At 40.7% G+C, this 26341-nt stretch overlaps 1 protein-coding gene across 1 annotated transcript; it reads right to left on the bottom strand.

Moving 5' to 3' along the window:
• Positions 1-3637: 3637 nt before the first annotated feature.
• Positions 3638-25855, bottom strand: LOC101762853. Its single transcript, XM_004966911.2, has 8 exons — positions 23924-25855; positions 23296-23428; positions 21914-23181; positions 21264-21673; positions 20736-21185; positions 20239-20429; positions 6342-6535; positions 3638-3706 (listed from the first exon to the last, which is right to left on the bottom strand). Exons 1-8 carry the CDS (start codon positions 25853-25855, stop codon positions 3638-3640), a joined length of 4647 nt encoding a protein of 1548 aa, XP_004966968.2.
• Positions 25856-26341: the final 486 nt, after the last annotated feature.

Raw genomic sequence — 26341 nt, 5'->3', positions numbered from 1 at the left:
CATTCTAGCTCAAAAACATGTATAAATACAAATCCTTTTCACTTTCTAACAAACAAACTCATTTCTCTCTCTCTAAAGCATAAATTAAAGCATAATAAGAGGATGAAGTAGCAAACCTTGACAACACTTTGGATGAGTGAAATTCCCATGAAAATGAGGGAAAAAAATTCGGGCAGCACCTCCCTTGCTTCGGTGCCACCGAAGAGTAGGTGAAGCTCAACTCTCTGTGTTTGTGGTGGACTGGCTCGGGCTGGAAGAGGAAGAAAGACCTCTATATTGAGATATAATGGGGAATGAGTTTTTATTCCGGTTAAAAACTCCAACCGGGACAAAAAGGAACACCTTTTGTCCCGGTTGAAAGTTTAGTCCCGATTGGAGCCTCCCACCAGGACTAAACTTTTTGTCCTAGTTGGTGTTACCAACCGGGATAAAAGGGCCAACCTTTTATCCCGGTTGGAGAAAGAGGCACGCCACCGACGCCTGGGAACTAGCCGTTACAACCGGGACTAAAGGGGGGTCTTTTGTCCCGGTTGCAAATACCAACCAGGAGTAAATCTCCGCTCCATTTCAGCCTACCGTGGCGCACCCCCTTTTATCCCGGGTCAAATTTAAACTGGGAAGAAAAGAGGCGCATGGAAGATCAGTTCTCTACTAGTGAATCTACGCGGACCTGTATATTAGTCTGCCGTGGAATCAACGCAATCAAGGGATGATCCACATCCTGATCTTCCAAAGATGGGCTAGCCTTGCCACCAACCACGTGCTGTGCTCCTACCACGGGATTTTTTATTGAGCAGTAAAAAAAATTACAATAACTACGCCTTTAATATCCTCAACCAAAAAAAATCAAATATTTTACTGAGGCTGAGGGGGTCAACATAGTGAGATGAAAGGAGCTATTATTATTAAATATAAATTTATATCTTGTCTTGCAAATGCGTGCAGTTCCACTACTGTAGTGAACGGTGATCTCATCACAGCCTCTTTGAGGTTCTGTTAGATTTAAGTCGACAGTGATAACAAACGTTACCACTGCTGGACTATGAACCGATAGGCGGTTATATCCTTTCAAAAAACTGTGTAAAAAAATATAATGATTGTCTCATGGTTCAACTTAAACCAGCAATGATAGACAATCCTTTAGTGATGGCACTTTTCGTGGTCGTGTGTGCTAGTAAGTTACAGGGAAAGTTTTTCAATCATCTTGTCCATGTCCAAACAACACTCGGGAGCATCGTGAGCCTGACCTGCGCGCCGTGCTCTTGCCCGGCGGAGTCTGGAGCGTGCGAGTAGGCCAGTAAGACGTCATCAAAGGTGTAGCACTGTAGGATCATAACAAACCCCATCTTGGCCCCATATTGATCTTCAGTAGCATGAAGTTATGGATGATATGCAGGTGCTCGATTGGCCCCCAGCCGAATGGAAAGAATGCCAGCGGCGTGTCCGCGGGCGTCTTTAAAACCTTCCCGGCGAAACTCTCTGACCTAAACTGGTCTCTGTCCGTCCCTCACACAGCAGCATCAGCGTCAGCACCACGCCCGCAAATTCTTCACGCTGCCGAACTCCATTGGCGTCTCTGTGCTGAGGTGGAGCGCCATCAGCATGATGTACAGCCGCAGCAGTTTGTAGAACACCATCGTCACCATTACTAAGAATTATCCTGCCAACTCAACTTCTAAATTTCTCTAGGAACACATGCTCAAATATAAAATTTAGCATAGAAATATAACCGGTCATTACCATTCGTTTCACAACGAAAAGATCAATTTAATACAATGTACATTATCATGATCTTTTGCCCAAAACATTTTCAGCAGGATTAACAAGATTGTTACACCAAAATTTCAGCAATTTATATAACGTTGTGGCTATGCATAGGGCAATTCACCTGCTAGACAAGAAATGACTAATTACCTACTAAACACATACATGATATACATCAAATCATCCATACTGTCCTACTGAGCATTTCTGATTATAATATTTAATCTCCTAGAGAAGGATAAAAAAATATACAGCATCTAGTAGAAGTACTCCTTATCATTGCATAGAGCATAATTAGTCTGGCATGAATTAAGAATAATCCAGAGTGATGAAGCCATCACACATTGACCGTAATATAAATGGCGGCTTAGCTTGTAGTTGAACGTGCTAGAATAATATACCCACCAATTAAGAATTTTGATGCAGCATTCAAAGTCGCCATTTAGGATAACATTTAGGATAACAAATTCTTGTACAGAATCTTTAGCAGTAGGTTCTATCCTGGGTTAGCTGTAGCTGGCTTCCAACCCATCCGTGTCGCAGAACAGCATCTTATATTGAAGGCTACAACGTCATCCCAAGCAATCACGAAAACTTCCGGTTGGTAGGCCTCAAAGATCTCGAAAATCCATTCGGGAAAAAAATTTCGAGACAAAAGGGGAACTGGAACTAAAGACCCACTTTAGTCCCGGTTGGTAAAACCAAGCGGGATAGGCCCCTTTAGTCCCGGTTAGTTTTACCAACGGGGATTAAAGTGCATACGTGCATGTGCCACGCACCTGCATGGCACATGCACATACCTCTTTAGCACTTAAGACTTTTTTTTAAAAAAAATCTTTTCCATATTAATATTGTACGGAAATAATATTAGTATTATATGCAAGTCGTATATATATTTCATGGCAGTAGTATATTATACAAATAACACTAGTATTTATACAATTACCATATATATAATAATTTGTCCACTTCATTCCTAGGATCGTCCTGTCGTGGTGTTGCTCGGTGCGGGTATTGAACGTCCGTCGTAATGAAATTCTCCCGCTGGATGTATCACCTCGTCCACCAGGAATTCTATGAGACCTTCACATATTGCCAAAATCCTCTCCTTCTCCAAGAGTCTTTCTTGAATATTCTAAATCTGTAATTTAAAAATATGTGAATGTTACATGAACAGTGAAATATAAGGAGGTAGAAAATAATTAATTATTGATAGTTTTATTTTATGTACATCTAGAACATGCGACGACGGCCCCTTGGGTTCCACAAAACTATGCATGTGATCACGGACGTAGTATCCACATAGATTATTGCCTTGTTCCTATCTCAAGCACTTTAGTGGGAAAAAACAAGTTATGAAATATTCGTGTTATAGAATGTAGAAAATGTGCAAACTTCGTACGTACCGGGAAGTCTGTTCTGAATGTAAGTTTTTCTTTGAAGTTACCCTTATGATGCTTAAGGAATCATTTCCATACGCTGTGGATTAAAATAATGAATGATACAGTGTTTGGTGATAATTTAGGAAACTAACTTTTGCATAGAGATAAATGGTCAGAATTATTACGAGTTTAGCATGTCTTGAATGTCTTGAGAGTCCTTCCGTGGTTTGCCCAACGAATCAAACACAACGACGTGGCTTCTATCAATCATAATTATTAGGAGGATCCAGTGAAAACTACATACATAAATGTTCATATTAGAGCTAACTAACATTAATTAGGTAAGGAAAAAAAAGAAAACTAAAATAGATGGTACCCACACTTACTCAAAGTTGTATGGTAGTAGTATGTATTCCTTGTAATTTTGTTTGTCCATGAAATTGTATACTACCTCCAATGTTTTCTTTAGCTGATCCCGTATCTGCTTTTGGTTAATCAGTGATGGATCCATAAAGCCAACATTGAAGTACAATTCTCTGCGGCACCTCTGAATTAGCATCCTACATAAAATGGAAGACGAAGTTAGTAGAGTGATGCACACAAAAAAATCATATTGATAAACAGACACTTACAGAACCCAGGTAGTGATCAGAGAGATGTCAAGGGCATCCTGATGGTACACTTCATATATATCCTTAAATTCCATCCATAGGACTTTCTCACCTTCGCCGAAAAAATCTATCGGTTTAACCTAAAGACCGAACATGAACCTCTTGTCAGCAGACTGCTTCAAGTACCATTCATGGAATTCGTACATCTTCGTGGATAGCTTCCATACCAACCAGGCCTTACTAGAGGCTTGCTTAGCTCAAAGGTCCATTTAGGTACAATTGGCTCTGGAGCTAGCAGATCAACTTGCCCTAGAACTTCAGCAAGAGACATACTGTTTCTTGCATAAATCCAACGATATGTATTTGTTGTTCTAAGGGCATTTCTACTATAGTTTGAGCGTGTTTATCTGGTAGATCCCCGAGCTGGGGGACATCATGACTTGAAGATGACTTTCCTTTCCATTTTTTCCTTATGATCAGCCTTAACTAACACCCGCTCGTATTTCGGTAGTAGAGTCTTCTTGTTTTATTTTGACATGCCAATAAAAAATTTTAATCTTGCTGGATCTACTGGCTTTGACTCCATCTTCTTTGCTTTTCTTTCTTCATCGCTTTTTTTGAACTCTGTAAGTGGCTTTGGATGCCTCCCGCAATTCCTCATCAGTCATATCGGCAGGTAGCTTCTTAGAGGGTTCAGGCTTCTTTGTTTTCTTCTTTTGCTACCTTGGCTTGGAAGGTGGTGGTTGCGACTTCTTTAGAGGTGTTGTAGGTTCCTTGCTCGATGCGGGTCTTAGTCCCGGCGATGGTGATCGGGGAGGGGTGTTGTTGTCATCGTCGCTCGCACCACCAGGATTCGATGGAGATGGAGATGGGGATCGAGCAGGATGCGATGGTCCTGGTGGTGACGACGGTCCTGGAAAGGATGTGCTGGAGATGACGGTCTTGAGCTTTGAGGAGATGGTCGCTGCGGGGGATCTACAGGAAGCAATGATGCCTCCGTGTCGGGGATGATGATGATGTAACGTTTGTGCCATAGAATAATCCTATGAAGTGCATCTCCTAGCGTCCTTTCCCCGTCACCTCCCGGGAGGTTGAGCTCTAGGCCTTCATATGACTATCAACAATCTGCTCTAGGCCGACGCTAGCATAGCCAGGAGGAATCTCCATGCCATGGCTTGTTTGCCTTGGTAGGATTGGTAAGGCACTCCCATACGCTACCTGTACATATAGCAGAAATAAAAAAGTTATTAAACCTCCAAGGTGTGGATTGATTGAGAAGATTATTATAAATTATGTATATGTATACCTTAATAGTGATGTTGCCGAACGGTCTATGCAACTCACTTGAGGTGTGTTGCGTGATGTCATCCATAGGGTACCGTTGCTCGTCCACGGGTAATCTTGGCATCTGCTCATAGGGACCCCTGTGGAAGCACAACTGCTTCAGCATTGAGAAGGGCTAAACGATGTTTGGATCTGGCAGTGCTCCAGATTAAGCCATCTTTGTAACTGCCAGGGTCACTAGATGATTTATTTCCTCCTACATTCTTACTTCTTGTGAATACACTTTGGCTTCTAACATGCACCGCCATCTCTCCTCTTGCTGTTTCTTTCTTCGCTTGTGGCTTCTGTATGAGTCGATGTCCCTTCGGAAAGCGTAGTTCCATGGAACAACCCCATAGCCTCGGCAACATCCTGGGTGCTCGGGATTCCCGAGCGCCAATGTGAGTTCATCATTCTCTCTATCCACCTTCAACCTCCCAGCTTTAGCATCTTCAATGTTCTTGATAAGCCTTTCGACCTTCTGATTTATTGTTTCATTGAAGATAAGTGTCCCATCCTCTTGTCTTAGGTTGCCTCCATGAGCTTAATACCAATTTTTTGATCGATCAGGCCAGTCAATAGTTGCTGGTACGATACCCCGATCGATTAGGTCTTGTTCCATCTTGTGCCATTTGGGAATTGTAGTGATGTAACCACCTCTCCCTATACGATGATGGTACTCTTTGCTAGAATTGGCAATGTTGACGCAAACCTTACTCACACTGCCTTCGCTCATCTTGTATTCGACAAATGAGTTCCAGTGGTCCCTTAACTTTGGCCACTCATCGAAATCTTGAGTTCGGCCCTTCTTGATAAAGTTGGCATCCAGCATCTTCTTGAATGTCTGGAATTGAGTTGCCATCTTCTTCAGTGTCCACTCTTTCACATTTCCTATGACACCTTCGGGAAGTGTGAAGTGTTTCTTGACATCTGCCCACAACATATCCTTTTATGTCAACGGGAGTGCGTATGAATCAGTTGCTTTACCCTTCCATTCCCTAATGCTGATGGGCACGTTGTCCCTTACGATTGCCCCCATCTAACTCACGTACTTTCTATCTACATGTTCGGAAGCAATCGGCTTGCCCTCTTTTGTCACTTCCGTGATGTGAAGCCTTCCCTTCATTATCTTTGTACGGCCTTAGGGCTTATTTCGCTTCATCGATCAAGAGGGCTAACGGTTAAAGATTCATTAATTAGTATATAGTATTAATGAATATAAAAATTATAGATGGGGTAAAATATTGGAAATGATATATACCTCACCGGAACCTTTTAGCACGGCAAGATTTTGCTCGGGCTCGAGCTCTTCATTGCCATCACCGGACATATCCAGGAACATGTCTGCCTGGGTACCCTCTTCGTTGGTGTATGTTACAGGGACGTTGGAGCCACTACCAACAGCAATAATCTGCTCCATTAAATACCTTGCTTTCTCTTCGTCGGCCACCTCGACTACATTAAACACACATAAAATCATAGAACAACCATGAAATAAAAGAAACTGATTGAAAAATAAACACAAAACCATACATTAAATTATATATACAACACCTCTAACAAATTTATTATAGGCAATTTACATGAATGTCTTGAATTAAACTTAATGAAAACTCACAAGAAATTTAAAATTAAAAAAATCACACAATTATATACAACAACTCTACTTGTATATTATCAAATGTTCTTAAATTATATATACAGCAGCTCTAGGAAATTTTTACTAAATTATACTAATTTTCTAACAAATTCTACAGATTTCTACTAATTTCCAAGCATTTATACTAAATTATACTAATATACTAAAAATTACTAAATGTATACTAAATTATAGTAAGCATTTATACTGCATTATACTAAGCATTTCTACTAATTTTCAAAGTATTATACTAAATTATACTAATGTACTAAAAATTATACTAAGCATTTATACTAAATTATACTAAACATTTATACTAAATAATTCTAAGCATTTCTATAAATTTTGACTAATTTCTACTAATTATTGAAGCATTTATACTAAATTATAATAATGTACTAAAATTATACTAAATGTATACAAAATTATAATAAGCATTTTAAGTTATACTGATTTTCTAAGCGTTCCTACAAATTTTTACTAATTTGCAAATCATTTCTACAAATTTTCTAAGCATTTATACTAATTTTCTAAATAAAATAGTACAAAAAGGGGTCCCTTGCGTCAGCAAGCCTCGGCCTTGCGTTAGCAAGGGCCTCGGCTAGCGGAGGCGGGGCGCCTTGCGGCGGCCTGTACCGTCCGGCAGGGGTTTGGGTAGGGCGGGGTGGCGAGGACGGAGAACTTTATATATTTCGAACAAACAAAAATATATTAAATTAGCAAGTATATTTAAAATAAGTTTGAATCGGTCATTAATTCTATACTAGTTGTTTTAGTTTCTGAAATAATTATTTTAATGCATCACTATCGTCAACAAACTATTTAATTAAATAATTTTAACTTGCAAAAAATCCAATTGATGTATGTGGTTAACATTATTTATATTGATCTTCATCTCAACTAATTTAAACACACAAATTTATATATTTTTTCCGCTGATTTTGTTAAAGAAAAAATAAAAACTTTAGATATTTTGAACATGCAAAAATATATTAAATTAGCAAGTATATTGAAAATAAATTTGAATCAGTCATTAATTCTATATAGTTGTTTAAGTTTCTAAAATAATAATTTGAATGCATCACTATCATCAACAAACTATTCAAATAAATAATTTGAACACACAAAAAATGCAATTGATGTATGTGGTTAAAATTATTTATATTGATCGAATAAATCTTCACCTCAACTAATTTAAACATACATGAAATCATAGATATATTAAATTAAAAAATATATCAAGTAGTACAGTTAATGTATAAACATGAAATCATAGAACATGACAATATAATTCACCATAGAGCATTACAATATAATTCAAAGGTTCTAATGGCCATATAGCATTACGTAAAGGTGAACCATATTTAGTGTATTATAATATAACGTTAAAAACTTCTTTTTGGCGAAAGTTCCTTGATCATGATCACGGCATAAGTACGGAGCCTCTTCTTTGGCTAGCATGATGCTTGGGTCAACTTTGACATCGAGTGGAGGCATGCCATCAAACTGATAATAATTATCTGACTAATCTGTTTTGTCCTTGACTTTCACGATTTTTCTTTTTCTTCGAAGAACTATGTGGCGTTTTGGCTGCTATGGCTCTTTTGAATTTTTTTTGGATTTGCTAGACATGTCCTTCACATAGAATATCTGATACACATCATTAGCAAGGACAAATGGTTCATCATTGTATCAAGTCTTGGTCAAATCCACTATTGTCATTCCATACTGATCTTGGCGTAAGGACTATTCTTTTAGTGCATTGGAAGCATGGACAACATATGAACCCGTTCTCTAGCTTGTTCGCTTTGGCCACTTTGAGAAAATAATGCAAGCCATCAACAAACTCCTTGGTTCGTCTGTCCGTGTTATACGTCTATTGCTGGTCCATCTGCATCGTACTATGTGAGAAATGGACATATAAAGTTAATATGATTATAATATTTAGGTCTTGCAAAAAAATTAGATAAATAAATTATTACGCGAGAAATGGACATAGGTCTTCATATTAGATAAAGAACCTGATCAATACTCATAATTTACACCAATCAATCTTGATAAAGGTAAAAAAAATTTATTTCTTACGCTTATAATTTATTTACCTTAATTTTATTGTAATGACTAAATATTAAAAATACATTTACTCTATTTTTTCTGATACCTAATATTTATCATGTTCTTTTAACTAATAGGAATCATATATAACAAGCAAGCTATGCATCAAATTCTAGCTCAAAAACATATATAACTAAAAGTCCTCTCCATTCTCTCATTCTAAAAAACTCATTTTTCTCCCTCTCTAAAGCATAAAACAAAGCATAATAATAATAACTGAAGGGAGGATGAAGTGGCTAACCTTCACAACACTTTGGATGAGTGAAATCCCCACAAACATGAGGAAAAAAATTCAAACAACACCTCCCCTAGGGTTGCTTGGTTGCCATGGAGTGGAGGCTGGTGTAGTGCAGTGGCTCGGGCTAGAGAAGGAAGAAGAGCTCTTGGTCTGATGATTTTATAAGGGAGGAGATTTTGTCCCGGTTGCAAATTCCAACAAGGATAAAATGCAATCCCTTTTGTCCCGGTTGGTGGTTTTGTCCCGATTGGAAACTCCAACCGGAATAAAAGACCCACCCTTTTGTCCCGGTTGGTAACTCCAACCGGGCGGCGTCGGTGCGATTTTTCTTACTGTTAAAACTGGGACTAGGGGGGCCTTAGTCCCAGTTGGTATTTACAACGGGGACTAAAGCTCCCCCTCTGCAGTGGCCTTTAGTAGCACGCCACTTTAGTCACGGTGACAAAAGGGGTGGATGGAAGGTCAGTTCTCTACTAGTGAATCTATTCTAAGCTTCTTGTCATGCTTTGTGTGATATTGGTCTCTCTCGCCATAATCTTACAGGGCGCGTCCGCTGCAAGAGATCTCACCCACACTGCGCATGGTAATTAATCTCTATTTAACTCCTTTTAGTGAATATTTGTTTTGACATAGAAATTGTTAGTACTGTCCCTCAGCAGGTAGGAGCCGTGCACCAGCACATGGCACCAATCTTGGTAGGGTCCCTAATTTTCTAAAACAATTGTTTTGTAATGAAGAATCTTGTCAATCTTAGTTATAGCTTCATCGGCCATGAAACATTTCTATACCATACCAACTTCGCCCCTCGCTCCGTAATTGACATCCATGTTTATTATAATCTTCCAAGCTAGATGTACCAACATGCAACCTGACATGTTTAGGGCAACCTCAATTAACGAATTCATGCATTTAGATTTAATACCCAGACAAATCAGCAGTTTGTTGAAGAAAACATACTAAAATGATCATTAAATATTAAATCTCCAAATCCGTTCATCTAATTTATTTTTTGATTACTGCACATGAATAGGAAGGAAGCAATAATAATATTCTAGAATTTAGCACTTATTTATAATACTTTTGTTTGATTTTCAGCTAGCCGTGGCCGTGGCTTAGGTGGCTACTACTCGTACGGTGGTGGCAATAATGGTAGGACCTGTGGTGGCAATAATGGTAGGATCCATGGTGCCAGTCCAGATCACTACTAGAAAATGACCTTACATCCCATACATTAGTACCGGCCACATTTTGGCTCCGAATCCAAATTTGGACGTCCTTCGGGACCTTTTAGTAGCGGTACTGAAGGTCTTTTCTCCAGCCGTGGGTGCCCCATGATGATGTCTTCATCATTGTATCATGCATATATGTTCACTTCAAATACTCTTTTCATTTCCTCATTATATTTGTACAATACCAATTGGTGAAAAACCTAATGTTACTATATATCCGCATGTTCAAATCGATAATGTTAAAACATCTGATACCTTGTACCATGTTTGGAAAAGAATGCGTGTGCATGTTGTAATGATGGTTAACAAAGATTTTCCTTTGGTTGTTTGGTATATAAACTTTTAAGTGGTTTGAATGAATGAGCATATATATAAATTTTGTTTAATTTGAGAGGAGAACTATGTTGTTCTATATAATCATTTAGAATGCACCTTTTATGTTTGGTATATTGTGCTTCTTGAATCCTAGGTGTTGTTGTTATTAATCGATATGACCCAACTGTATTTGGGACTGTGTTACCGGAGTTGACATCCAAGAAACTGAAGAATCTAGCGAAACACCATATTTCGCTTTATGGATCCAAAGGGCTAAAAGTTCAAGATTCTTTAATTAGTATATAGTAATAATGAATATGAAATTATAGATGGGGTAAAACAATGAAAATGATATATACCTTGTCGGAACCTTCCATCACAGCAAGGTTTTGTTCCGCATTGTCATCAACATGGTGCTCGGGCTCATCATTGTCATCACCGAACATGTTGAGGAATGTGTCCACGTGGCTACCCTCATCCTCAGTGTAGGTTATTGGAATGTTGGAGCCACTATGACCAGCAATAATCTGCTCCATTATATACATTGCATCCTCTTTGTCTCCTATCTCAACAAATTTAAACACACATGTAATCATAGATACATTGAATTAAAAATTGTATCATAGACTTTGATGTAGCATCAATGAATCATTCAACATCAAAGTTTGATTTTGTGGATTTCATGAAACAAAAACTTCACTAGGTTGAATGAAGTAGTGCATAAAACTAAAATGGTACACAAACTAATATGGTATCTAAATTCCATGTATTTCATGGCATGAGTAAGATAACCTAAAAGTAATGTTGAAAAATTATAAAAGCACCACCATGTCTTCGAATTGAACTCAAGTATTAGCATCGAATAAGATAAATATTACAAAAAGACAAGTTAACTTATGCACCTATATCAATAATGCTTATCTAAAATTTGGCAACTCTATCCTATTTTCTACGATGGAATATTATTTTAGCAAAGGCTATGATGAAACTTTGTTAAAAGCAATGTCAATAACCTTTCTCTCTTTCTCTTAGAGCACCCTAAAAAACATAATGTTGGAATATTCTAAGTATTCCTCATTTATCAAAAATTCAGAAAAGATATGAGATATTACGTCTTTTATTAATAGGGTCCTCAAAGTATTTAAACTAATTTGTACAATTTTTCTAAGTATTTAAACTAGTTCATACTAAATTTCTAAGGATTAAATGAAATTTCTAAAAATTACACATTATAAACAGTAATTACACATTAAAAACAATAATAAAAAATGGTGCTTGCGTCAACAAGCCCCGATTCGGGGGAAGGGGGCGCCTGTACTGGCGGGGTGGGCGGATCAACGGGGGGCACTTGGATAAACGGGGTGGACGGGGCAGGCGACAGGGCGAACGGCGGGGGAGGGGTGCTCGGACGGCCGCTAGGGCACAGGCGCGGACGACGGCGGACGGGGCGGCCGACGAGGTGGGTGGATGGCTGGGGGTGCTCGGACGACGGCCGGGGTGCAAGCAATGGTGGATGGGGCGTGGGCACGGACGACGGCCTTGGATGGGGTGCGGGCATGGATGACGGCCTCGGACAGGGCGCGGGCGTGGACGATGGCCTTAAACAGGGTGGATGACTGGGTGGGCGGACGACAGTTCGGGGGGGGGGGCGCCGACCCGTAGGTGGGCGGATCGATGACAGGGGGCACTCGGACGGGGTGGGTGACGAGGTGGACGGAGTGGGTGACAGGGCGGCTGGATGATGGCGGCTAGGGTGGGCGATGGCGGGGGGCGCTTAGACGGCAGCTGAGGTGTGGGCGATGGCCTCGGACGGGGCGCGGGTGCGGACAATGGCGGACAGGGGGGGCAACGAGGCAGGCGGATGACGGTGGCCCGGGTGGGCGGACGGCGGGGTGGTCCTCGGACAGCGGTCGGGGTAGACGGGGCGTGGGCGTGGAAGATGACCTCAGATAGGGCGCGGGCACGGACGACGGCGGACGGGGTAGGCGAGGATGCGGGCGGACGACGGTGGCTGGGGCGGGCAGACGGGGCTTGGGCGATGGAGGACGAGGCGTGGGCACGGACGACATCCTCGGACAAGGCGCGGGCATGGACGATGGCGGACGGGCGAGTAGACGACGGTAGCCGGGGCGGGTGGATGGCGGGGGGGCGCTCGGATGGCGGACGGGGCGCGGAGACGAGCGGGCGTGGGGTAGCGGATCTTGCAGAGTGTGGGACATGAGGCAAGGGAGAAGGTGGTAGTTGTCTTAACTCCCCCCAGTCCTGGGTTGAATTTGCAACCGGGACCAAAGGCCCTTTGGTCCCGGTTGCAATTTCCAACTGGGCCTAAAGGCCCCCCCTTTTGTTGCGACCAAGAGGGAAAAATATCCATGTGATGACGTATAATCTAGGCATCGGATTTCATCGAGTATTGGGAAAATAGAATCTGCTTGTGTTCCTCGATATACGAAGCCACAAAGGATGATTGTTGCAGAACTGTGAAGTGTACTTTATGGAACAAATCAATATCATTGCTCAAACTTGATTTCCTTCCAAGGGTGCCCATTCGCTGTAGCCCCCCCTCATGGCGTGATGTTGGAACACCAGTAGAATTAACTGAGACAATAAAATCAACACAAAACTCATATGCATCGTATTACATGAAAAATGGACATAGGTCTTCATATTAGATAAAGAACTTAATCAATATTGGTAATTTAGACCAATCAACCTTCATAAAGATAAAAATATTTCACATGAAAATTACACCAATCAACATTCATAACATTTACTAGGTCGACAAAAAGAAAAATTTTGGAACAAGACAATATAAATACATATACACTAAAGATTACAGACGCTCCATAGTGGATTTTATGTAGTCAATTATCCTAAAATAATGGTACAACATAGCAGAATGTTCGCCCTCCAAGTCTTTGCACATGACTCAATCTTCTACGAGAGCCACCTCCACTCCTCCAGTACCAGAGAATAGTGTAAGCACATTCATGCTATATGCAGACACTGTTCTCTGATATTGGAGGAGCGGAGGAACTAGCCCTTTAGAATGCTCCTCCAATACCAGAGAATGGAGAGCCACCTCCGCTCCTCCAACAGCAGAGAATAGTGTAAGCACATTCATGCCATGTGCAGACACTATTCTCTAGGATTGGAGGAGTGGAGGTGGTACATCCAATGCCAGTCCATCTGCATCGTATTACGTGAAAAATGAACATAGAACTTCGTATTAGATAAAAAAATTTATCAATATTAGGTAGGGGCAAAAATAGAATAAATATGTTTATAGTATTTAGTCCCTATAGTAAACATGAGATAAATAAATTATTGATCAAAGAAATACAATTATTGTTAAATTAAAGTGACATGAAAAATTGTAGCAATGATCAAATTCTATTTCTTACACCTACAATTTATTTACCTTAATTTTATTGGAACGACTAAATATTAAAAACACATTTACTCTATTTTTTCCCATACCTGATATTGATCAAGTTCTTAACCTAATACGAATCATACATAACACGAAGCTTTCCATAAAATTCTAGTTCAAAAACATGTTTAAATAAAAATCCTCTCCATTCTCCCTCATTCTAAAAACTTATTTTTCTCTGTCTCTAAAGCATAAAACAAAGCATAATAACAATAAATGAAGGGAGGATGAAGTAGCTAACCTTTACAACACTTTGGATAAGTGAAATCCCCACGGAAATGAGGAAAAAAATCGGGCAGCACCTCCCCTAAGGTTGCTTGCTCGCCATTGAGAGGAGGCGAGGAGCTTTTGTTCTGGTTGGAAATTCCAACCGGGACAACCCAGCTGGTAATTCCAACCAAGATAAAAGCTCCTACCGTTGGTGCGATATTTTTTAGCCATTACAACTAGGACTAAATGAGAAGCTTTAGTCCTGGTTGGAATTTAGTCCCAGGACTAAAGCTCCTCCCGTCGGTTGGCCTTTGGTGCCTCATTTTGACCCTAGTCTCGGGTCCAAAGTCAACGGGACAAAAGCTCCTGGATAGAAGGTCAGTTCTCTACTAGTGAGCACAGAGCCATCTCTGCTGGCGAGTGCTTGCCCGACGGTCCTGAGCACCTTTATGTTGGCAGGTGCCAATTCCGCACGCTAGCATGCTAATTTCGATGTGCCAGCACAAATTGTATTTGGCGCAGTGTCAGTTTAGAAATAATAAGAGAAGTGCTCCCTCCCTCATGGCACAATGGTATACCATAACAGACTATGACTAAAAAATTCTGGTATTCCACTTTCTTATAAATTTTAGTATTTACAAGATTGAAATAACTTTTTTTATTCAAATTCTGTGTGTTAAGCAAACAAATGCTCGATCATGTGTTCCGCACAATACAATTTTAATGCTGTTACATAATCCACACTATTTTTGGCAAGTTTTTAAATTTTCCCTTGGCAATGCTTGTTGGTTGCATACGTTGAACAATGCAAATATCAAATTAATGTGCAAACTGCTTACATGAAAGGCTGGAAGAAAATAAACTCGAGAATTTTCTTCCAAACTTTGGTGAAGCAGATACTGGACCTACTAATGTACAATGTTCAACTACAAAAGCAACAAGCCTTGCCTAGGAAAAGTTAATAAAATTTTTGTTGTCTTTGAATTACAAGAATTGATGCATGCATTGAAAATGTATTTATCACTGGATCACTGGAGATGTTTACCTTCAATTTGCAATGTTGGTTGTAGACAGTATAGTTTGCTTGCGGGGACCATGATATGTTCCTTGGATACCATTTTGGTTGAAAAATGATCCATGACACTGTTCTCTGCTGGTCCTCACTATTCTATAACAGCATTCATCATTTTATCTTGAATGTCTTTGAATCGAGAGCAATCATTGTCCTTCTATAACGTTACTACCGTATGCTTCACTCACTGCAGTCATGCCTCTACCCAGGTAACGTTTACATCTGAAGCAAACTATAAATGCTAGTTCTGATTGCATTGAATACAATTTTAATGCTGCCATTTATACAATTTTTAGAAAAAAGTTTTTAAAATTTTTCCCTTGGCAATGCTTGTTGATTGCTTACTTTGAACAATGCATTTATCAAATTAATGATGCTAACTACTTGCATAAAAGGTTGGAAGAAACTGATAATCTAAAGCATATTCTTCCAACCCATAATGGAGCAGATAGTGCACTTTAATTTACAATGATCAACTACAAAAGCAACAAGCCTTGCCTTGGAAAAGTTTAACAAATTTTTGTTGTCTTTGAATTGCAAGAATTGACAAAGGCATTGAAAATGTATTTATATATAATTGGATAAAGTAGATGTTTAACTTCAATTCGTAATATTGGTTGTAGATAAAGAAAGATGGGGACACATGACTCAGCTACAACAACTTGCTCATGGGGTACATAATATGTATAACCATATTTTTTATGTTACGTTGTCTATCCTCTCTTTTCCATAACAATGTTCATCATTGTATATTGAATTCTTTGAATTCCAAAGAAATCATTGTCATTCTATAATCTACTTGCCATTCACAGTACAGTCCAATTATGCAAAGGCCAAGCCCATTTAAATAGCCCATGTAGCCCAAGTATTTACCCATTTAACAGCCATACAGCCCAAAGAATACTAAAAATATTCTAAATACAGATTTTTCACATTCATGACCAAATCTCATATGTAGCAAAATCAAAATGATCAAATCCACACCAGATCTCAGGTAGGAAAATACATTAGGGTCTTTTGTCTCTAGGACACGAGGAAAACGGGGTTTTGTGCGCACCACACCGGACTGTCATTTTGAACTGGTGCACACTCTGAAAAATTGGTTTAGTCCATACACCACCGCCCTATTAAAGTATGATTTCCCGGCTTGAGTGAAGAGGGATCTGTCTGTATGTACCACTTTGCCCAAACTTCATTTTGTAGGAGTGCTGGTGGAAACAGACCAGGAGCGCATGCAGACAGGGGAAAGGCACAAGTGCCATTTAACAACCCCTCCCTATCCTCCCATGCTGAAAATGATTTTTTTTAATCAGCATGGACGTAGTATCCCCAAGTTTTCACGAGTCCAGTGTGCTGTGCTGTGCGCAAAACCCAGTTTTCACGGTGTCCTGGAGACCATGGTTCTAAAGACGTTTAAGGTGACTTGCAGCGCTCTTAACGCTTACGCGCATGAGGCGCGTGGCGAGGCGATGTCATAGACACATGCTAAACATGTCATGACAGCGAAATTTAGTACTCCCTCCGTTTTAAATTATAATTCATTCCAATTTTTTTAAGAGTCAAACTATTCTATGTTTGATCAAAATTATAGAGCGGATAATGAAAGTTTATGGAACCAAATAGATATATTATGAAAATTTATTTAACGAATAAACTAATGGTACTCATTTGGTATCATGAATATTAGTACTTTATTCTATAAATTTGATCAAACTTAACATATTTTGACTTTCCAAGAAAGTTAGAATAACTTATAATTTGGAACAGAGGGAGTAGCAAGATAGTACACAAGGCATGATGGCAGTAATGTGAGGACCAATCCGAGATCAAAGACATGGTTCGCTCATTTTATGTGGATCTGTTCACAACTGAACCACGAGCTATAATGCGGACCGAATTTTGGAGGCAATCCTTCACGTATTGATCAAGCCACAAATGAAGCTTTATGCTAGCCTTATTCTAATAAGGAGATTAAGGAGGTGCTTTTTCAAATGGGACGACCAACAAAAGCACCTGGCCCGGATGGCTTTCCAGCGTTATTTTAACAGAAGCACTGGGCTACGATACAGGATGACATAAGCCAAGCAGTCAGGAAATTTCTATAGGGACATGACATACCAGTGGGTTTGTGTGATACAACAATTGTTCTCATCCCAAAGATGTCAAAGTCGGAACATCTAACAAACTTCCGACCAATCAGCCTATGTAATGTGTTGTATAAAATTGTATCAAAAGTATTAGCTAATACGCTAAAGGGACTATTGCAGAATATAATTGCAGAAGAGCAAAGTGCTTTTGTCCCTGGAAGGCTGATCACGGATAATGTGCTTATACCCTATGAATGTATGCACTCGATTAGACGGCAGCGTGCAAAAATCCCCTTTTTTGCCCTGAAGATTCACATGACGAAAGCATACCATTGGGTAGAGTGGTCCTGTCTGCATGGTGTTCTTCAGAAGCTTGGCTTTGCACAGAGTTGGATTAACAGTGTTATGTGAAGGACCGAAACGGCGACCAGAGGGGGGGTGAATGGGCGCAAGTTCAAAAAAATAAAGTTTAACACTTCCCCTTCCTCTCAAAACTTAATTAAATCACGTTTTTCAAATCTGGACAGAATACTGTTTCCTTAATAAAAAGGATATGGACGAAAATCCGTAAGACCGATCAACCTAAAAATTTGACAGAAAAATCTATACAAAATTATGCAACTAACCCAACTGGAATCATGTCAATCGGACTTTCGGATCTTGAGATATTAAAGGAACAAGCAGACTGTATCAGACAATGACGAGAATAGATTAAGCTCTAATAAGATGCCCTAGCATGATTTTAGATGGATCAAATCAATCTTAACCGCAGCACAACATGACGCACAAGCACATAGATTAATTCACTAATATGAAAAATTGAGACAAGTAATGTGCTTACAAAAGTGCATCTAGCCTCCGCCCAAACATCCTCCCTCTCTTAATTGGAGAGATCAATAAAAATCCCTCACTTAGATTGAAACCCTAGGCTAGACTAGAGAGAGATGAACAGTACCTGCGACGATGAACAGTACCGCGCGTGAACAGTAACCGCGATGAACAGTAACTAACCGCGATGAACAGTAATCGCGAGTACTGTAGCGCCGCCTGTAGCAAAAGGGCTCGAACTCTCTCAACCCTAGGTGCCACGTATTTATATCCTTAGGGTGGCACAGCCTATTTACACATAACCCCCTACGCTAAATAAATTTAACGTAGGTGCGTAAATTCCAGTTACGTCCTCCATGACAAATTCCGCGATGTCCGCGATTCCTCCATCTCCGTGATGTGATCCTCGCGATGTCGCCGCACGACCATCCGAAATCGTATCGCGATCGCCGGAATCTCCATCTTCGGCCAACGCTCGCCGCACGAGCGTCCCGGTACGATGCATGGCTTTATGGCTCAACCAGCGAACCCCGGATTTTGTGGTGTAATCCGAAAACCTCCCTTGACGTCCTCTCGCCGTGTAGCCAGGTACAGTAGACGTACACCGCACGATCGCCTGTCCCTCGAACGCGAGCCTTGATCCACCCTTCACCGTCCCACGGTTCGTCGGCATGGCATCCTATCCCTGTTCTTCACTCGTCGCCGCATGTACCTCGTCTCCACCTGTCACCTGCAACCACACCTGCCAAGAGACACGTCACACGCACACCGTGTTGTCAATCGCTCATCACCAAGGTACTAGCCCACCGGCATCTCAATCTCCCCCTTGATGAGTGCATTGACAACACCACACCGCACAAATTTATTCGAGCTAAAAAAGAAAATAGAAAGAAGGAAAAAGAAACAATCTTGATCCCCAAAGACATGGGCTAGAGAAAAAACTAGGCTCAACACAATCAAGATAAAAAATCACTCTCCCAAGGTGAATCAAAAACCATATCAATCTTCAAAAAACAATCTCAGCAGCAAAACTCAACACTTTCAGCAAAGCTCCCCCTCAAAACAAGCACGTCAAGTCTCAGCAAAAAACGAAATCAAACTCCTCTTGCAAAAATGAATTTGTGCTACTCACTCTCCCCCTTGTTGACAAAGCACTCCATCAAGATTAAAATGCAAAGAATCAATTTCGAGAACTATGTGAGAGAGCACAAGTAGAAGCTTCTGAGACATATGTCAAATACTTATAATAGCCAACTAACAACACTAGCCATCCAGAGAAGCAACACAATGCCATGACCAATAGAAATTTAGAATTAAAGTCGTTGTGAAAACCAATTAACCAGGCAAAAGCATGCATATTTCAAAATTAGTGCCAAGCTGAAGACAGAAACATATATCAAGCTCACACGACGGATACACAACTTCAATCAAAGTTCACTTCAACGCCCACAAATGCACTTGTCATATTTAATTCTGGCTTTTATGAGCATGACAAGCAGGGATATGGGAAGCAAGAATTGTGCTCAGCCAGGTTGTTTAATTTTGCTTATGAGCAAGAACCAGCAGAGACATGGGAAAATCAGAGTTGTGCCCATATGTAAATTCTCAGTAAAGCAAGCAGATCATGAGCGAGATAGCAGAGATATGGGAATTCAGAGTTTTTGCTCACAACCATGGTATGCACTTCCGAGTTAAAACTTGCATTGTGAGTTACATTTGCAGTGAAAAATCATTAAAAGAAGCTGACAACCGAACCATGAGCAAGATATATGTCTAGTATTCAACAAGTCACTAAATCCAGAAAAGCAAGTAGAGCCCAACATAGTTTTTGAAGTATACATATATATATGTTGTTTTCAAAAAAAAAACTGGTCAAGCAAAGCATTTAAACCTCTCCAAAAGCATCGGTCGCAAACTAGCCAAAACAAGTATAAAGCATATGTAACCGAAGCAACTCATAATGATACTAAAATGGGTAACACACCCCGAACTCACCACGCAAACGTGCAAACGTGGTTTGATCGAGTGGTTTAGTCAGAATATCAGCAAGTTGCTGACTAGTATCAATGTATTTAAGCTCAATATCACCCTTCTCAACATGATCCCTCAGAAAATGATGACGAACCTCAATATGTTTCGTCTTAGAATGAAGCACAGGATTCTTTGCAACACTTATAGCACTAGTGCTGTCACACAAGAGAGGAACGCGAGAAAACGACAAACCAAAATCGCGAAGGGTAGCTATCATCCATAAAAGCTGAGAACAGCAACTAGCAGCAGCAACATACTCGGCCTCTGTAGTAGATTGAGCAACATTGGATTGTTTTCTGGAGGACCAAGAAACAAGCGAAGAACCCAAAAATTGGCAAGTACCCGAAGTAGACTTTCTATCCAAACGACACCCAGCAAAATCAGCATCCGAATAACCACACAAACTGAGAGTCGAAGCAGTAGAGTACCAAAGGCCAAATTCAGGAGTAAATCGAAGATACCTCATGATGCGCTTCACCGCCTGACGATGAGAAATCCTGGGGGACGCCTGAAAACGAGCACACATACACACAGCAAAGTGTATATCCGGCCTTGTTGCAGTCAAGTACAGCAGTGACCCGATCATGCTTCGATAATCCTTCTGATCCACGGGCTCTCCGTTCTCATCAGCATCCAAAGCCGCGCTAGTCGGCATGGGCGTAGAAATTGGCTTTGCATCATCCATCGCAAACTTCTGCAGGACATCCTTCGTGTACTTTCCCTGATGTACAAATGTTCCTTCCGAAGTTTGTTTAATTTGTAAGCCAAGGAAGAATTTCAGCTCGCCCATCATAGACATCTCAAATTCTTTGCTCATCACATCTGCAAACTTTTTCACAAGAACATGAGAGGAACCACCGAAAATGATATCATCCACATAAATCTGAACTATTAAAGTGTCATTGCCTTGCCTGAGGAGAAAAAGAGTTTTATCAACCGAACCCATTTTGAATCCGTTTTTAAGTAGAAAAGTTTTCAATCTAGCATACCAAGCACGAGGTGCTTGCTTCAAACCATATAAAGCCTTTTGCAACTTAAAAACACGATCAGGAAAATTGGGGTGTTCAAAACCAGGCGGTTGTTTGACATAAACTTCTTCTTCTATAAAACCATTCAGAAAAGCACTTTTTACATCCATTTGATAAAGCTTGTAACCATGTGAAGCAGCCATTGCAAGCAAGATACGAATGGCTTCTAAACGAGCAACAGGAGCAAAAGTTTCACCATAATCAATACCCTCCTTTTGACAAAACCCCTGAGCCACTAATCTGGCTTTGTTCCTGACAACATGACCATCTTCTCCTTGTTTGTTCTTAAAAACCCATTTAGTCCCAATTGGTTTACAAGAAGGAGGAGGATCAACCAAAACCCAAACTTGATTCCGTTCAAAATTTTCTAACTCCTCATGCATGGCATTGACCCAGTTAGAATCAGATAAAGCATGTCCAACATCTCGGGGTTCAAAAGAGGCAACAAAAGCAGTATGAGCAAAAGCACAATAATTTTTGTTTTTCATACCTCTGTTCCGTGTCGTTCGCTCATTCAAGTTACCTATCATTTTTTCAGGAGGGTGGCGATTCTGAATGTGGCGTGGTGCTGTACGTTCTGAAATCGCCTCTCCTTCAACTGCAACCGGTACCTGATCAAAAGTCGGTGAAGCTGCAGGCGCTGCTGTAGATGTACGTGTAGGCAATGGTCCATCCTCCAAAGTGGTGGAGGGTGCCTGCTCGAGCTGTGCGCCAGGCTCCCCCTGCATCACAGGCGGGGTGTCATCGTCGTCGTCATTGTTGTATCCATCTTCCTCTTGCTCATCCTCAAAAATATCCTGCCCGATCTCATCATCACCTGCACATTCAAAAGCAAAAGAAAAACAAGGCATTGTCTCGTCGAAGGTGACCTCACATGTCTCCTCGATGCGGTTAGTGTCAATATTAAGCACACGGTAAGCACGCCCTTGCAAAGCATACCCCAGAAATAACCCATCAGAAGAACGAGACTCAAACTTATCCAAGTTTCCCTTTTTTAGAATAAAGCACTTGCAACCAAACACTCGAAAGTGGGAAACTTTGGGAGGACGTCCAAATCTCAACTCATATGATGTTTTCTTCAGGAAAGCTCTCAGAAAAATTCTATTAGCAACATAGCAAGCGGTGTTGATTGCCTCAGCCCAGAAACGTCTAGGGGTTTTATGTTCATCTAGCATTGTCCTAGCCATTTCAACAAGCGTGCGATTTTTCCTTTCAACAACACCATTCTGAGGAGGAACATAAGGAGAAGAAAATTGATGATCAAGACCATGTTCTGCACAAAAAACTTTCATACGAGAGTTCTTGAATTCCGTACCATTGTCACTGCGAATTGCTCTAACGGCATTATTTGACAACTCATTTTTCAGCTTCAGAACAAGATCATGAACATGTGAAAAGGCGTCATCCTTAGATTCCAGAAAGAACACCCATGAGTATCGAGAAAAATCATCCACAACAACGAGCACATACCACTTCCCACCAGCAGACCGAACACGGGCTGGACCAACAATGTCCATATGTAACAGTTCACCCGGTCGTCTCGTCATCACCTGCGTCACAGGTGCATGGGAAGCAGCAACCATTTTTCCATGTTTGCAGGGAGCACAAATTAAATCTTTTTCAAACTTGAGTTTTGGCAAACCATCAATTAAATCCATCGAACTCAAGCGACAAAGCAAATCAAAGCTCAAGTGGCCCAACCGACGATGCCACTTCCAAATATCAGGGAAACCACGAGCAACCAAACAACGAGTCTGTCCAAAAGATTTAGAAAAATCAACCTTAAAAACTCGTCCAAAGGGAGAAATCTTGCAAACAAGGTTGCCAGTAGAATCAAGAACTCGCGAATTGCCTTTCTTAAAACGCACTTCAAAATCATCTTCAAGAAGTTGTGAGACAGAAAGCAGATTATAGTGCAAATTTTGTACTTTCGCGACATCCTTTAGTATGAATTTATCAGTTACCTTGATGCAGCCATGCGCCAAAACCTTACCTTTACTATTATCCCCGAATGTAATATATTCCTTACCGCTCGCGGGGGTGAGGCTGGAGAACCATTTGTCATCTCCGGTCATGTGGCGCGAACAACCGGAATCCATTATCCATATGTTCTCCTCGCCTCCATCCTGCAGTCAATGGCGAACACAAGAGTGAGCTAATGACTCAACACTGGGGTTAGGATAATGTAGAGAAAACCAGTGTTGGGCCACTTGCTCAAAAGAGGCATTAGCAAAATCAAACCTCTCGAAAGAATGACGAGAACCACGAGGGGGAAAACATAGCCTGTCATTCCGACGTGGGGCAGGAGCACGAGTATGTGGGCGAAAACCAAAAGACCAACTAGCAGGTTCACGACCCAAAATAGGACGATCATGAGTACCACGTGCAGAGTACTGCTCACGTCTCTCAGCACGCTTCCGACGGAAGCAAAACCCATAGAGATGACCATCACGATCACAAAAATCACAATGGTAATGCTTATGTGAAGGAGCAAAAGAAGCCTTAGCCTTAGAACCAGAAGCAACAAAGTTATGCTTAGGTCTAGCAGTGTGAACACATGGCGAAGTAGATGGCTTAGCGTTCTGTGCAACATTGAAGTGTTTAGGTTTAGGCACCCAAACCTGCTTTTTTGGAACAGATCTCGATGGTTCAACTAACAACCCCTCAGATGTGACACATGGACCCTCTTTCCTAGGAGGTGGTCCAGTGTACTTAGCCAAAGGTGGATTCTTTTCAGAAATAGGAGGTCCACTCTTTTCACCAAAAACATGTTTCAAATCATATCCAGGTCCAAAACGCTCACTCCGTTTAATTTGAGCAATTGACATACCAATCTGAGGTTCACGAATAGAGCACCAACCAAGAATCACTCTCAAATGTTTATTTTCTTCTTCCAAAGCAGAAAACTTCACCCTCAAATCATTATTTTCAGCAACAAAAGTAGGGCAAGTTAAACAGGAAGGCAAAGCAGGACAAGAGTGTTTCTCCAACTCAATAACACGAGATTTAGCATTATTCAATTCAGATTTCAAGGTTGGACAAGAAGCACAAGCGTCAAGTGAAGCCGAACCAGAGTGAAGTTTTTCTAACTCAATCTTAGCATTTTCGAATTTGTCAACAATGAAGGCATGCTTAGATTGCAATTCAGAAAGTGAAACCATATGCACAGAGCACTCTTCACATTCTACTTCAGCAGGAGTAGCATCTTTTAAGTCTTTTAATTCAGAGATGACTCTATCATACTCAGCCTTAAGTTTTGCTAAAATCTTGTTTTGTTTATCAATAATTTTTGTCAATTCTTTAATTTCTTCTTCTGCTGAATTTTGTACCTCATTGTCAGAAGAGTTGTCGCTGAGATTAGAAGCTTCATCATCTTCTAAGGCCATGGTGCACATCCCTCCCTTGATGTCGGCGAGGAAGCAGAGTCCATCAGTTTTCTTTTTGGGCAGCTCATTCTCGGAGTCTGAATCACTTGAGTTCGAAGAAGCATCTGAAACAAAATCACCAAGAGAAGAAAACAAAACATGTGCAGCCCTTTTAATTTGCTTATCAGTGTACTTCTGGCCATTCTTCTTCATGCGCCTGTCACCCTTCTTATTCTTCTCCCTTGGTTGTTCCTGGCGCCTGGAGTTGTTGCCCTGATCAAATGTTCTCTTGTTCGGGCAATCAGCTGCAAAGTGGCCTCGCTCACCACAGCTGAAACATCCTTCTGAGCGTCTTCTGTTGCGTCGGTTCTCATAGACTCGCTTGAATTTGTTGGAGAGCAGCACCAACTGATCATCATCTAGCGTCTCCAACTCATCATCTGCAACATGACACAAAGAAGACAAGGCAAAGCTTGGAGGAACTGGATTAGTGTTAGCGTTAGTTTTACTCCCAGAAACCAAAGCCATAGGAACATCAGAAGAAGAAGCGCTAGTGGGATTTTTCAATTTGCGCTTGGAGAGGACATCAATCTCTTTTGACTTAAGCTTACTGAAAAGCTCGTCAGTGGTAAGAGTCTCATAGCCAGCGGACTCAACGATTGCCTCTACCTTCATATCCCACTCATCAGTAAGTGAATGCAACAATCTGAGAGCCCTTGCATGATCATTGTAAGGCATATCCTTATTAAGGGCTTTCATTTTGTTTACAATCACTTGAAACCTTGCAAAAAGATCTTCAATAGATTCACCAGGCAACTGAGAAAAAGCATCAAATTCTTTTCTATAAATTTCAAATTTTCGTGTTTTCACAGCGTTGGAGCCTTCATGATATTTCTTTAATTTATCCCAGATCTGAAAAGCTAGCTCCTCACTGGAAATACGATCATACTCGGGTTTACAAAGAGAAGCTTGCAAAATGTCAACAACCCGATTATTTGCTTCAAGAAGAGCAACAGCAGCAGGATCAGTAGGGTCCTCTGCAGGAATCACATATGTAGAGTTTTGTGTGATCCTCCACAGATTCATCCCCTTCCCCTTCAAATAAGCTTTCATACGTGATTGCCAATAGTCATAATCAGTACCATCAAAATGCGGAGCGCGTGTATCGAATTTTCCGGAGGTCGCCATGGTTTTCGTAACCGATTAAGATATAGAAAACCTTAACTGGCTCTGCTACCAATTGAAGGACCGAAACGGCGACCAGAGGGGGGGTGAATGGGCGCAAGTTCAAAAAAATAAAGTTTAACACTTCCCCTTCCTCTCAAAACTTAATTAAATCACGTTTTTCAAATCTGGACAGAATACTGTTTCCTTAATAAAAAGGATATGGACGAAAATCCGTAAGACCGATCAACCTAAAAATTTGACAGAAAAATCTATACAAAATTATGCAACTAACCCAACTGGAATCATGTCAATCGGACTTTCGGATCTTGAGATATTAAAGGAACAAGCAGACTGTATCAGACAATGACGAGAATAGATTAAGCTCTAATAAGATGCCCTAGCATGATTTTAGATGGATCAAATCAATCTTAACCGCAGCACAACATGACGCACAAGCACATAGATTAATTCACTAATATGAAAAATTGAGACAAGTAATGTGCTTAC

Source organism: Setaria italica, chromosome IV (genome assembly GCF_000263155.2).
Source record: "Setaria italica strain Yugu1 chromosome IV, Setaria_italica_v2.0, whole genome shotgun sequence".
NCBI classification, from domain to species: Eukaryota; Viridiplantae; Streptophyta; class Magnoliopsida; order Poales; family Poaceae; genus Setaria; species Setaria italica.
This window is presented reverse-complemented; position numbering and strand designations above follow the sequence as displayed.

Excerpts from the sequence above, each read along its gene's own strand:
- LOC101762853 (XM_004966911.2), bottom strand. The coding sequence starts at position 25,855 with ATGGCGACCTCCGGAAAATTCGATACACGCGCTCCGCATTTTGATGGT. Across the intron at positions 23,182-23,295 it reads ATTCGGGGATAATAGTAAAG|ATGATTTTGAAGTGCGTTTT; the intron begins GTAAGGTTTTGG and ends AACTTCTTGAAG. Across the intron at positions 21,674-21,913 it reads CTTCACCGACTTTTGATCAG|TTAGAAAATTTTGAACGGAA; the intron begins GTACCGGTTGCA and ends ATGCATGAGGAG.